Source organism: Colius striatus, chromosome 10, assembly GCF_028858725.1.
Source record: "Colius striatus isolate bColStr4 chromosome 10, bColStr4.1.hap1, whole genome shotgun sequence".
NCBI lineage: Eukaryota > Metazoa > Chordata > Aves > Coliiformes > Coliidae > Colius > Colius striatus.
Window position 1 is genome coordinate 33162084 of NC_084768.1, and position 13664 is coordinate 33175747.

General features: G+C 44.9%; 1 protein-coding gene across 1 annotated transcript in view; it reads left to right on the forward strand.

Annotated features, from left to right (window-relative positions):
- Window positions 1-2179: 2179 nt before the first annotated feature.
- Window positions 2180-13664, forward strand: part of DPYD (dihydropyrimidine dehydrogenase) — a 320182-nt gene continuing 308697 nt past the window's right edge. The window contains exon 1 of the mRNA XM_062003807.1: window positions 2180-2234. Coding sequence (XP_061859791.1) covers window positions 2196-2234 — 39 coding nt within the window. The 5' untranslated portion in view covers window positions 2180-2195. The remainder of the gene's footprint in view (window positions 2235-13664) is intronic.

Genomic DNA, 13664 nt, shown 5'->3' on the forward strand with positions numbered 1-13664 from the left:
GCAGGAAGTACAAATTGTGAAATAAGGCAGTGAGGTCTCTGAATCCCTTTCTCTGAGTTGTGTGTATTGTCAGAGTAAGCCCTGCTTCATTTAGAGGGGGGAAAAAAACCCTACTTCTATGAAATTTAAATGGTGTTACTATTTACTGGTTCCACAGGGCAAAAATCCAACAGGTGTCAGGTTCATTTGGCTTGGTAGATAACATTGGGGTAGCCAAGGATTTATAACCAACCTGCAGAGCAAAGGTGGAGGTTCCTTAAAAGGGTGTTATCTGTAACAGCTGAAAAGCTGTCAGGACAGAATGAAACAGTCTAGTTTGAGAGAGTCTAGAATGAGACAGTCTAGTGGCTGCTGCTGGTCCCTCCTAATGTAACTGCTCCTTTAGAACAAATGGATACAGACTGTAGGTGGCTGGACATAAAGCAGTTTATTTCGTATACATGGGAATATTCCTGGTGAAAATGGCTTGTTGGCCTATTGCACTTGTAGAGTCAATATACTGTTGTAGGTTAGGAGCAACCACAACTAGAAAACTCCCCAGCTGGTGCCAGAGAGCATCGAGCTGCTCAGCAATGTCAGTATTAGTGAAATAATCCAAAGACTCCTGGATTCGTTAGAGATAAGTACTAGCAGTGCAGGGGACCTTGCTTCTGATTTTCCTGCCAACACTTTAACTGCTTTGCATGGGTGATTGTAATCAGCAAGAATTGTTATGTGATAGTGCTGAAGCAGAGGCTTGAGAAAACACAGCTCTCACTTGAGACACAAAAGGGCCCTGACCTTATTTCTCAACATCTTAGAAGGGAAACAAAATCTCAACTGGGCATCTCAAAAGTGCTCATTTACAGGGATGGAAAGAAATAAAATAATTACAAGGCAAAGAAAAAAATCTCCATGCCATTCTGAGAGAGGCATTCTCTCTGGAGACATGAAAGGAAAAGGCAAACCTATTCTCTATGGTACCCAAAGGGTCATCAGTGTCCAGAAGCTACTTACACTTTTTCCAGGCTTTTTATAAAGCAAATAAGAATGGAGAGCCCTTTAAAAATCCTTTTAATGCTGTAATAAAGAAAGGAGAATGAAAGCTAACTGGATAAAATGAGTGCTGTAAAGAGCATCTTGAAGACCAGATCTGGGATTCTCTTTTGAGAAAAACACGAACCCAAGAAGCTGCCTGGCATGCAAACAGGAAAATCAAAGACTGGTCATAATTAAAGCTGTCCTGTTCCTGAGAAACAAGGAGAAAAGCTGACATATTTGGGGGGGATCATAGGTGTGGCTACTTGAGAGTGTTGTCTGGAAATCAACGGTATGTTGTTTGAGGTATTTTATTTTTCAAACAGGACAATCGCTTTCTGTGGGTATTTTTAAGGTAGCAGGGATGTGTGTGGGACTATTCATTTCAGTGATAACTGCTGTGTTTGTGGTATTAAGCAGTTGCAACGTTTGGGAGGAAAGGAGAAAGCAGAGATGCTGCATGATATAGCCCGCTTGGCTTTGCGGCACTCTGTGGCAAGAGGGGTTCTGCCAGCTAGGTTCTGCTCAGGGCATGCAGCAGGGACTGAAGGCTCCTTGTCCCTTGTGAGAGTGGGGTACAGGTCCAGAGGCCGCCCAGCACAGGGGTGCAGGGAGGGCTGTGTAGCCCTGCGGTGGAGGGTCCTTGCTCTTTGCCGCTGGGCAGGAGAGGGCCGTATCCCTGCTGCTGGCCACAGGCTGACACGCGGGCTTCGCTGGGGGGATTTCTAGGAAGTGGAGAAACGACCCCTCTGAGCTGTAGCCGTGTCCCCGGCGCATCCCCGTGGGCCGGCAGGAGGCCCCGGTGTGCACGAGGCTAGCGGTGGGAAGGATGCTGCGGCACATCCCGGAGGTCAGCCCGGGCCCCGGGACGCCCGTCCCCGAGGCAGCGGCGGTGCAAGGTGTGAGGCCGGCGGCGCGGGGCAGCGCCGTGTCCCTCCCGCGGCGGCTTTGCCACGAGCCGCGTCCTGCGGCGGCGGCGGCCGCGCCTCGCCCCGCACCCGGGGCCGCTGCCGCCCTGACCCGCGCGGCCGTGCCCGGCGGGGCGGCCCCGGCGTGGGGGGCGCCCGCCCACTGGGGCGTTGCTGTCCGGGCGGGCGGCTCCGCCTCCTCCCGCGCCGCGCTCCGCTCCACTCCGCGGCTGCGGGGCGCCGGGGGAAGGCGGTGGCGGAGCGGACAGCATGGCTCGCGTGCTGAGCCGGGACCCGCCGGACATTGAGGTACCCGCCGGGACGGGGAGGGGGCTCATCCCGGCGGCGGGGCCCGGGCCGGCAGCGCACCAAAGTTTGGCCGCGTTGGGAAGTGCCGCGCTGCTGCTGCCGCTGCCCGTCCCCGGCGGCTCGGGCCTCGGCCCCCCCGCGCAGCGCCGTCCCCGGGCGCTGCAGCCCTTGCGGGGGTGTCCGGCGGGGCCGCGGCCCGGGGCACCGCTCGGGCTGTCGCCCCGCGTCTCCGTCGCCCGGCGCTGTGAGCGGCGCGGCAGAGCGGGCTGCGGGGGCTCGAGGGGGCGGTGCCCGGCGCCTCCCCTTCTCCGAGCCGCCTCCTGTTGCTCCCCGCCGGGGACGTGGACGGCAAGCTCGGGGCGAGCGCTGGCTCCGTGGGGCGGCGTCCGACCCGGCTCGTCCCGGGACGGGGCTGCCCGGGAGCCTCGAGCGTCCAGGCCGGCCCGTCGGGGCGCACGCTGCCTGAGGGTGCGGGCCCAGGGCTTCCCTGCCCCGCCGTGGGGCTGGGGCTGTAGCACGGAGTGCTGAGCAGGATGGCAGGAGCAGTACCCTTGCTGCAAGCGGCTTCCAGCACCTCTGGCACTTAACCGACGTTCGTTGCCATAGGTTCGACTGGGAGCTTGGGTGCTGGGTGTGGATGTGGCCTGGTGCAGGTGAGAGGTGAGGTGGAGTGGGACCAAGCCATGATGTGCTCCTGCTGATGGTAGCCAGGCTGCACAGCTGGGCCTCAAGGGAGCTTTCTCCCACCTCTCACAGGACCTCACACGTGGCTATAAGCTTCAGCTCCTTTCCAGAGTCTAGTGAAAACAGAGTGATGACGAACCGACTGGAGTTTGACAGTCTTCTTCCAACCTGACACAACTTTTTTGCTGTGGTGTACTTCAAAGTTTAAAGTACTAGGTTTAGAGTAGGCTGTGGCAGGTCATTGAGGGGCCAGTCACAATATGCAAATGTGCACAAATGTGCAACTTGGGTACACCTGTAGCTTGAATACACCTCAGCTGTGGCTGAGCTTAGCCATCAGTTCTCATATTGAGTTCTTTTGTCCAGTCCCTTTCCTAACTCAGCTACTGCTCGAACCATGACTAATGTCCAGAAATGCTCTACTGGATACTCTGATGAAACTGAAGTGTGGAATGGACATGAAGAATGAACTATTGTAAATTCTTCCTGGCAATTAGGGAGGCACTGTGGTATGAAATCGGTACTGTTTGTCTTTTACTAACTCAGTGTTTTCTGAGCAGTCAATATGGGGGCTAGAAGTTCTTCCAGTACTGAAGTTCACGTTTCTGTTACAAAAGTTAGATTGTAGCAGTGCAGGTTTTTGCATACTTCCTTCAAATTTGTAATGCAAAATGTTTCTGGGGTTACACTGTTTTGCATTTCTAGATATGTATGACAAAGATTTAGAGGACAATATATTATTGTAGGGTCATGTGTTGGTAAGAGTATGCAGCACTACATGGCTTTAGAAGACTAGTGGTTGTTGACAAAGATGAGCGTTTGCATTACTCTCAGGTCGAAAACAGAAACTTTGGTCAGTTTCATCTTCCCGTGTTTTTGTTTTCAGTGCTCATTGAAACAAAAAAGGAAATCAAGGCATTCTACTTCTAACCAATTGTATTGTCCTTTCCCCATCTGTTCAAATAAATTTAGTCACTGTACGATTTCTCTCCCAGGTGAATATATCGACAACTACTGATAGCCTAATTGCAGCCCTCTGGGTGCTGTTTTGTTTGTCTCTTTTTCCTCTTCCTTTTTTTTTCCCTGCATGGGACTTTTTCATGTGTGTGGGGGCAAAATAGTGTATTGTCAATAAAAAATCATGTGTTTTATCTTTTTCTCTGCAGTAGGGAAAGTGCATTGCCAGCTAAGCCTCTCTCAGTGTAGGTAACTATTCTCAGGAATCTGGTTGAGCAGAGGTCTGTCAACATGAGCACTGGCAGTACAGCTTGAATGTTTTGGTAACTTTCTCGGCTACAGTATAAAAACTGAATGAATGAATTCACAAAACTTACCTCAGTGGTTAGCATCTCAAACATAGTTTGTGTAACTAAAATATTAAATCTGACCTTTGGAGTCTTGGTACCACTTTATAATTTCTTTAGCTAGCTAAGAGTGGGTGAAGAGCCTGATGGCACTGGTTAAAGAGGAGCCAAGAATCTGTGCTATAAGCAGTTAGTCACAGCCAATTCTACAAGTTATTTTTTTAAAAAAAGAGAAAAAATCCTGTCCCTGAAGAGTTTCATCCCCCTTGGTTGGTTTAGTCAGCAGCTTCAGCTCGTGACTTCATCCCAGTCTTTCTCTACAGTCCCTCTTTGTCGTCTCATTTGCTGATTGGGTGGTGGACACTTTGTAGCTCTCTGCCATCCACTCTCCAGTGAGTGAGAGTAAATCTCCCAGCCTTCCTTGGTAGGATCTCAGCAGAACAGAGATGTTTTACTACACTAAGGTTGTCAGGTTGCCACAAACTTGAAACTCTGACAGAAAATTAACAGCTTCACTCCCCCAAATACCTTAGTATGAAACAGTGTCATCCTTCTTACAATGGGTAGAGAGTATGTTGGCATTTCACAGATCTCACCTTCCCTCTGAATTATCTATTGCATGTGTTTAAAGTGGCATTGAACATTGAATGGGTAATTCCTTGCTGGCACATGCTGTCACAGCTGTTTCCAGTTGTTAGCACTGATGCCTGGCTTGTGAGAATAAAAGGAAAGGTGTGAAGGGCTAGAGCCATGTTCTGAAATAGCAATCTGGGAATTGTCTGAGAATTACTGGGGTAAATCTGTGGTGCTTTCACATGTAATGAATGTTGTCGTTGTAACTGTGTCAGGCTTTCTCTTCATTTTGCTCTGGAAAGTATAGATGGCTCTTAAATCACATCTTGTTTGAAAAGTTATTATAAAGTTAATCCCTGTAGCTTTACTTAGGTTATTTTAGAAAGCTAAAGCTAACATTTGCAGGGCTTCTCATGCACTGTACTCTTATTTCTGTGGCAGTGTAGTCCATAGGTGTAAATAAGTTGCTGTTGCCTATTGCAGACAAAAGCTTTACAAACTACATTAAATTTACGGTAAAGAGGAGCATTTTTTTAAGCGCCAGCATGTGCCTGTTGGGTGCTGACCTTGGTGAGGACACAGGAGGCTCCAGGAGTTCTCACTTCTCAGCGATCATGTGCATGTTGGTTGTGAGTTTCTTTAGCAGCAAGACACACAGGGCTCTCTGAAAGCCACTAATGAGGGTGGAATGAGGTTGTAGCCTGTTGGAGCAGGGCAGCAGGCAGCACTCCTGAACCCAAGGGCTGCAGCTGGCTCCAAGGTCAGTGAGGTGCTGAATGGGACAAAGCTTGTGCAATGCTTCCTGCTGCATGTCAGGGCCACTCTGGAAGTGCCCCACAAGCCTCAAGGATGCTTTAGTTCCTTGCAGTTGCAACCTGCAGTTTCCAGATTGCTTAGAGCACCAGGTTTGATAGCAGTTCATCTTTCCCTGGGGCATGTGCTTGGTGGGTGCTACAAAGCATGGGCTGTGGCAGCAAGGTTTTACTTGTCAGGTTTATTCTGCTCACGGTACCAATGGAATAGAAGAGTGAAAGACTGTGGTGCCTTGAAGGTACATCTGAGAGCTAAGTGTGGTGTCCTCTAAAGGGGCAAGGACTGAAAACCAAACAATACTGTAAAAACCCAGGAAACCTCCAGCCAGCAAGGTAGCAGGGAATCCTGCAAGTCAGCATGGCTCACAGAGCTGTCAGGCAAAAGCTGTGTGGATAACTGGCAGGAGCTAGCTGGCTTTGATCTAGGCTAAACTTTAATTTTCAAAAGCCCCAATTATGGCAGTCTCTTTCTCTGTGGCAGATGCCCACTCGTCGTTTGAAGTTCCATAACAAAGTTTTAACATGTACAATTTTTTAAAGTTGTTGGTTTATAGCTTGCTGTGATGATCAGATGGCTGTTCCAGATTGATGGCTGTGTCTTCCTGGGGTCATTTGATGAGCAATCAGCGAGGAAACAAAGCTTCCCGTTTAGCTATTTTTGTTTAATGAATTTCTCAAGCTCTGTCATTGTTTTACTGGTTTTATTGTAGTAAACTCCTAGCTGAGTGAAACAGCAATTATAGCATGATTAGTAAGATCTCGTGGAAGATTATAGACCACAATTATCACGTCTATCTTTGAGAACCTAACAATATGATTTACTCATAAGGTTGAAACTTGGTCTGGCAAGTAGGAAAGTCTTCTGTATGAAACATTTTATCTTTCTGTGTTGTACATGCAAATCCTGTTGATGCTCAAAGAGTTATGTATGGCCTTGGCTCACTGACCATAGCCTGCTCAGTTGTAACACTGAAATTATGTCCCCCAAAATAATCACATTGAGGGGGGAAAAAAGAGCCAACGATTGTGCCTTTTCATTTTCCTTCAACCTTTGAGTTTTAATGTTACTCATGAATTCAGGTTCCAATTCTTTCCCACATTTTTAACATTTGACTCTTTTTGTAAGAAGGTAAAACCTCCTAATCCCACCTTTTCCCATGGCTGGCACTTAATGAGTTGTCACCGTGGTTTAGAACTCTGAAAGCAAGAAGGACCTGAAAATCACTTTCCTTTGTGTTATGTAAATGGATTTCGTTATGCTTTTACATTGTAGACTGGACTCAGTGGTATTCTTTCTTCTGCTTAGTGTTACATCTTTTAAGAAAGTAAGACTCCATGTTAATACAGGCAGCTGAGGTCCCTGAGGTGGGGTTTTGCCCATCAGATGGGGCAGGGCAGCCTTCTCAGCTGCATCTGAAGGGGTGTGGTCTTAGCAGCAGGGCAGAACTTGTTCAGGTTTTAGTGCAGCTGAGAGATGTGCCTCTGATTTACTTGGACCCAAGGTTGCTCAGCTGTCTGCATCCTACAAGCCAGACTACATGCATGGTGCACTTTGTGCTACCTGAAGGTACATGCTACTGCTTTTCAGATGGACACTTTAAAACTCTTCTGTCCATCCTCTCCTATGCTGTTTTGCCATTATCAGGCAAGTGACCCAGGGAATGCAAACATAGCTGGCACTGAGTGGGGAACTCACTCCTGCTTCCAGCATAGAGAAAGGCTGAAATTCCTGCTGGTTGCAGACAAGCTGGGTTGAATGTGTCCTGTTTGTTCTGGCTATGCTAACCCTTTGACAGCACAGAGTTCAAATCAAAAACTGCTTTCTCTCCCTCCCTGGTTGCCTGGCAACCTCCCTCCTCTTATTAGCATATGATTTCTATTCCTTTTTTTATTTCATCAGTACAGTGTTGCACACTCTGCTCCCTGCCCTGTGCCGTCGTCTTTGAGAAGAGCAGGATTTGTGCCTTTATATGAGACTTCGGCAAGTATGTGATTTGGCAAAGAAACCAGACATTTGGGATTAGGAAACCTTTGGCCATAAATGTCTTATCAGAAGCTCAGAGGGTGGTGTTTGTGTGGGCACGTTATTCAAAGTCTTCGTTTTCATTTGCTGTCATTTGTGTACTAAGGGCAGATTTCTTCTTGCAGATCAGCAGAGCATAAATCTCTGGCATCTTTACGTGTGCAGAGCATTAGTTAGTGAAATGTGCCAGCAAAGACTGGCTACACAGATCTTGGGCATTTTGTTGTCTTGGTCTGTGTGCAATTCAAACACAATGCCATAATTCAATGTGTAAATATATAAAAAAAGGGATATATCCAGGTCAAATTGTGACTGGAGATGAAAGCATGGAAAGAAATGGAGCAAATGAACTGAATTCTCCGGTTTTCTTCTTGTAATAACGCTTATTAGAAATAACAAGAGGAGTTTGCCCTCAAATCAGCCAGATGGATTCTTTCATGAAATAACAGGTGATTCACACTAGGTCTGCAGTTTAACCTTAAATTCCTTCCCCTCCTCCCCGTTTATAGACTCTTTAAAACCCTTAAGAAATACCTGAGTCTTTTTTTATTGTTGCAGATGGCAAAGAACGTGGGATTTGAGTAGGTGAGGTTCTTTAAATATCATTAGAAAAAACTTAACAGCAACCACAAAAATGAGAAGACACAGTGAAGGTGAAATACCAAAACAAGTACATTGGGGAACTGTTTCTATCAAGATGCGCATAGGAGTTTTTTCTTGATGCTGTCCAAATTGAAAGCTACTACTGAGTTAAGCTGTAGTACAATCATCATTCTCAGCCCAGATTGACACCAAAGAGATCTCATTTTCCCTTGAAAGCAGGAAGAATGCAAGAATCTCTTTGTGAAGCAATTCTGGTACATCTTCTATCCCTGAGACAGCTTGGAAATTGCTGTGTGACCTTCCCTGACTGCCTTGGAACAGAAGAGGGATTTATACCCCCTGGAAGTGCATCTGGAGAACTAGCACGTCTATACCAAACCCATAAGTGTATTTGTGAAGGGCTTAGGGTGAATGGAGGTTCTGCATTAAACAGTGGTAGGCCTTAATGAAAGCCATTGAGTGTTTTAATTCCCTCAGGTATCAGTGCATGAGCATGCAGTGTGGGGGGTGGCTTACTGCAGCCAATAGCTGTAGCATGTCAGCCTTAGATAACTAGTACTTGAGGCACGTGTTCCAGGCTGGGGAGGAATACACCCATTCTTTGATATGTAGTCTCAGAACAAATGAAATAACACATGTATTTAACACCTTTGTTTTCTTACACTGTAGACAGAGTTGGGCAATTTCACTTCTGCCCTCTGTCAAAACACTTAGACCTTCTTACGAAACCTCTGGACTCTTACCCTTGTCAGAGATGCCTCAGTAAGCCAGTGTGGGACTTTGAGTGCTTTTAGGTCTGGCAGAGGTTTTGCCACTTGAAATTAGGGTAAGCCCACCTATAAAAGTTGATTTGTTTTGGTGTGTGTTTATTTTCATAACGCTTCCAGTATTTACACACAGAGCTTCAGAGAGCTTTAGTGGTGTGGTAAACATTAATATGTGTGATGCCAGTATTGTATTTGTAAATTTAAAGTGATAAACACAATGAAGTCCTTGAAATGCCAAACCTTTCATCTCTGCTGAAGCCAAGGTTCAATTTTATTTTCAGTATGACATTTGCTGCCTGAAGTGTTACAAGTGACTTGACCTTAAAATTACGTGTATTTTAGTTCATTGGAATGGCTGGCCTTTCCAGTTCAGCCTGACACCAGCAGTGCAAACGGGAGATGGCAGACGTGCTTGCCTGTGACTTCATCTGAAAGCTAATTAAAAGAATATCTAGGTGATGAATCTAAATATTTCCATTTAGATGGGATGGTAGTCATCAGTTAAAGGCAATCATGCTGCATTCTGACATTTTAATTTCAGGTTCAAAAACAATTATATGTGTAATTAATGAGAGAAGTGTCCAGGCAGCCAAACTGTCTGATTTACACGTCTTGCTGCTGTATGCAGGGTTTGGTGTTTTTTTTAATAGGTGTACCTGTGCACACTACTTGGAGATTGTAGAAATGGGTGGGAAAATGGAAAGCTGCTTTGAAAGTTTGATGTTAGTTAGCTCCTTCCTAACGACACCCTTTCAGATCAGGTCATATGCACAACATCATTAGCTTTGCATTTACCACAGGGACTGGACTCTGTGCCATTTTCAGATGGGTTGTTGTACTACTTACTTAATTCATATATTTTTGCAGACTTTCCTTGGTTCTTTGTTGTGATTTTGTTAGTTGTGCTCTGAGAGACATTTAAATTGAAACTTCTGTTGGAACGAACTGTCCTGGCCAGGGTTTTCCTGGTTAACAGAATGTCTGACCAACTTTTGGAGTGAGTGGAGCAGGCTGCTGTGCAGGAGATGCATGACTGAAAGTTGGGCTGCTGCTTCTTGAGAGGGATATTTGCTTGTGTCATACAGCCTACACAGTGCTGTCTACCCAGGCTTGAGAGAGGTCCTCACACTGCATCCCGTTAGTTGATTAAGGAAGAATGATATTGTGCTCTTAAGGGAGCCCTTTGCAGTCTTCAGATGAGGGGACAGAAGGCAGGACGTGTCCTTTTGGGTGAGGAGAAATGGACTGATAAGTATATGGAGGGATCTAGAGGGAAGCAGAAGAGAAATGTGCTCTGCAAGCAGGCTCTTGCCAAATTTAACAATCACAACGTTTTCCTTTGCAGCCATTGCACTGTTAGCACCTCGCTCATTATAAAGTGCTTGGTTTTGCCTTGATTGAGAACGGCATTCTATGAAACCCAGTTCTGCTCTGCTCTTAACAATGAGCTGACTTCCCTCCCATCCAGGCATGTCTAGCATCCATGCAAACCTCCAGAATGCTTCTGTGAAAGCAGGTACAAGTGTTAAAATAGGTTATTAAAAATATAGACCCATAATGTGAGTAAAGATGATTGGAAGCATAAAATGAGGTTTTACACCTGGAAGTTATTATAGTTATTTAGATTGAGTGAGAATAATAACCAATTGTTTTCTAAGATGTATGACACATTTATGAAAAACCTTGAAGGATAAATGGATCTTTTTAGTATGCTACTTCCACAAAGGCCTCTATGAATAAAATAATAGTGAGAGAACTCTCAGTGGATGCTGAATACTGCTAATTGATGAAATTATTACTTATTACACTGCAACTGAACTCTGCTTAGAAACACTATTTTCAGTATGATTTTTAGAAAATGACAGCTGAAATGTAAGAGGCTTTGTATTGAAAGTGAATAGTGATAATTTCTTGATATCCTTGCGATGGAGGATATTTCAATGACAGTTAAAGCTGAGAAAAGTGATTTTATGTTTTTCCTTTTAAGTGCTCAAATCGTGGAATATCACTATGGAAATAAAATGAACTTTTCTGAAATCAATAGAGTAGGCTTAATCTGGATTTATGAGGCATTTAAAAAGAAAGTATTCTTATTTATAATAAAACAGCAGATTGTTTGTGACAACAGTTTCCTTATGTCGTGTTTTAAGGTTAAAAATGAGGTCTGTGAGATAAGGTGTAGCCCCCTCGTTTAGGAAAACTCGTATCGTAAATGGAATCTGTAGTGAGGAAGTACTCTGATACTCCCTGCCCAGGGCAAAGGTGGGAATGTGTCCCTCATTTGGCTTTGATTTAGTACTGATGAAACTAATGCCTGCTGTTCTTGATGTGTCACTTTAGGTCTATATTCTGGCTCTGAAGGAATGTTTTCAGTGATTGGTGCAAGGAACCGTGTGCAACGTAATGTGCATAGTGTAGTATTTGGGAATACGATGTAGAGGTGAATAGAGGATCTGTTTTGATCCCTAACAGATGTGTTCCCCAGTGCTAGAGGTATACTTTCCATTAATCTTGCGTCTTCAGAGACTGTGTGACAAAGTCAACTTGTGCAAATTCACTTAACGCTTGTGTCTGTGCACGCTAATGACAGGACCACAAGAATGGGATGTTAGAGATGGTTCACAGCCTTATTCTGCTTCCATTCTAAAGCTGTTTGATATTGCCCTCTTTTCAGTTCCAGTTGAAAATGTAAGATTTTAAAGATATTTTAAGCTCATACATAGCTCTTCAAACCAGATGGAAGTGAGAGAGTGACAAAAGAGTTGGGAGGGGAAAAAAACTTAGATAACCACAACAGAAGCTGTTCTAGAACACTGGTGATAAAATGCAGAAATGAAATGAATACAGAGCAGGGAGAGTACAAACATTCTCTTCTCTCAAAAAACCCACCGTCTGAGTGAAATGTCAGCAGTAAGCAAGACTATCGACTGGCAAAGCACAGCTCCTCTCTGTTGGGATATGATGAGAAATAGTGTTCAGAAGACTGTAGAATATTGTTCTGAAGTAAAGCAGAGTAGCTTGCACACTGCCAAATCTGGGCACCAGGTGAGGAGATAAGATGAATTGATTTAGGAACCCCAAGAAGTATTTAGCACAAAAGCAAGGTTAGCTCATTTTTAACTCCCAGCGTAATGTTCTCTACTCAATCAGTGAGTCCTTAATGTCAAAATGTATCAGCAGCCTTGAGAGTTGGATTATAAAACTCTTTCAGTGCTGGAGCAGTCTTCTTGTTATATTTGTGCTCTGATTTGCTTTTATGAGCTTAGCTGAGCAGCTAATCAGCTGAACTTCATCTAGGTGTGCCATCCATCCTGTGGCAGGGGGGAACATGGGAATGATCTGCTCTTTGTGGAGTCACAGGGACTCCAGTAACTGAGACGCTTGTGCAAAAGTAGCTCTTCTTGTAATATCCTGTGACTCTTCCCCCTTTCCCCCCTGCCCTCCCTAGGAAACTCATGCATTTGAGTAGATGTAAGCGTTTAAACTCGGGCAGTTTCAGGCTGAAAACAGCCATCCTAGAGGAATGCCTGTGCGAAGGCTGTCAGTTGATGTGCTCAGGCTGAGAACCACCATCCTAGAGGAATACCTGGGTACTTCTCTGCATTGTTTCCAGTGTACTAAATAACATCACTTCTGTTGCAGCTCTTCCTGGTACTTTGCAGTGTTTGGTCCTGCTCTTACCAAACCACAAACTGAGGGATGCTGATCTGAGACGAGTGTTTGTTAGTATTTCCATCCTAATTGAACGACAGTTTTGTGATCTTGTACAGGAAAAAGAGCTTTTTCCTGCCAGCCAGATGTTTTTGTGAAAGTCCAATATTTAATGTTTTCTGCAGCTTGGAATCCAAGGCTTTAGAAGCATCACAGTATGTTTAGAGGAGAACTAATTAACTAAGTTTGTAGAAAACTTTACAGGAGGTAAAAACAATAATTCCCTCTGCAGAGGTCTCATAGCAAAAGTGTTTGTTTGTCAGTTTATCTAAAGCAGTCAGAGTTGGAAAATAATACTACTACACACAACACCCTTTATAAAGTGTTTTAAAAGCGAATTTTCTGAGTAAGCATGTGACAAAGGATGGTAGATCAGAATCCAGATGTTTGCTAGCGTGTTTTTAGGTTGGACAACCCAATCTGATTATCCTGTTTTTTAAGAGTATCACCTCTGCCCCCAGCCCACACATTCAGCAGGATTTAGTGTCAATGAGATTTAAAAATCAAAACAGTTGAATAGAGTGAAGAGCTCCAAGCAATTGCTTTGTATTGCCCAGTACTGATGTGTGTTCCATTGTGATGCCCTGTGTGTTCAGGGAATGTCACGTTTCCTTGCTTGAAGGGGTCAGGATCACTGCGTGCCTTCTGTAAAAGGAGACAGTGAGGTGTTAAAATTGAAAAGGAAGAACTGGCAACAGTTGCTTCTTGCACTCCTTGCATGGGCTGACAAATGTTGCTGCTTGAGTATTGGCTGAGTTATTTTTTTGATTATCAGACATTGAATAATTTTCTAATCTGTGATTTCACATATCCAACCCCTGCTGTTTATAGTATGTAACGAGCAAATCCTTCACATTTCTGTTTTCCTCCCACATGCTGATGGTTTTTTTCCCCTTTTTTGGTTAGGATGCTCTGCTGTATACCAAAATGACTTGAAAATCAGTAATCCCATT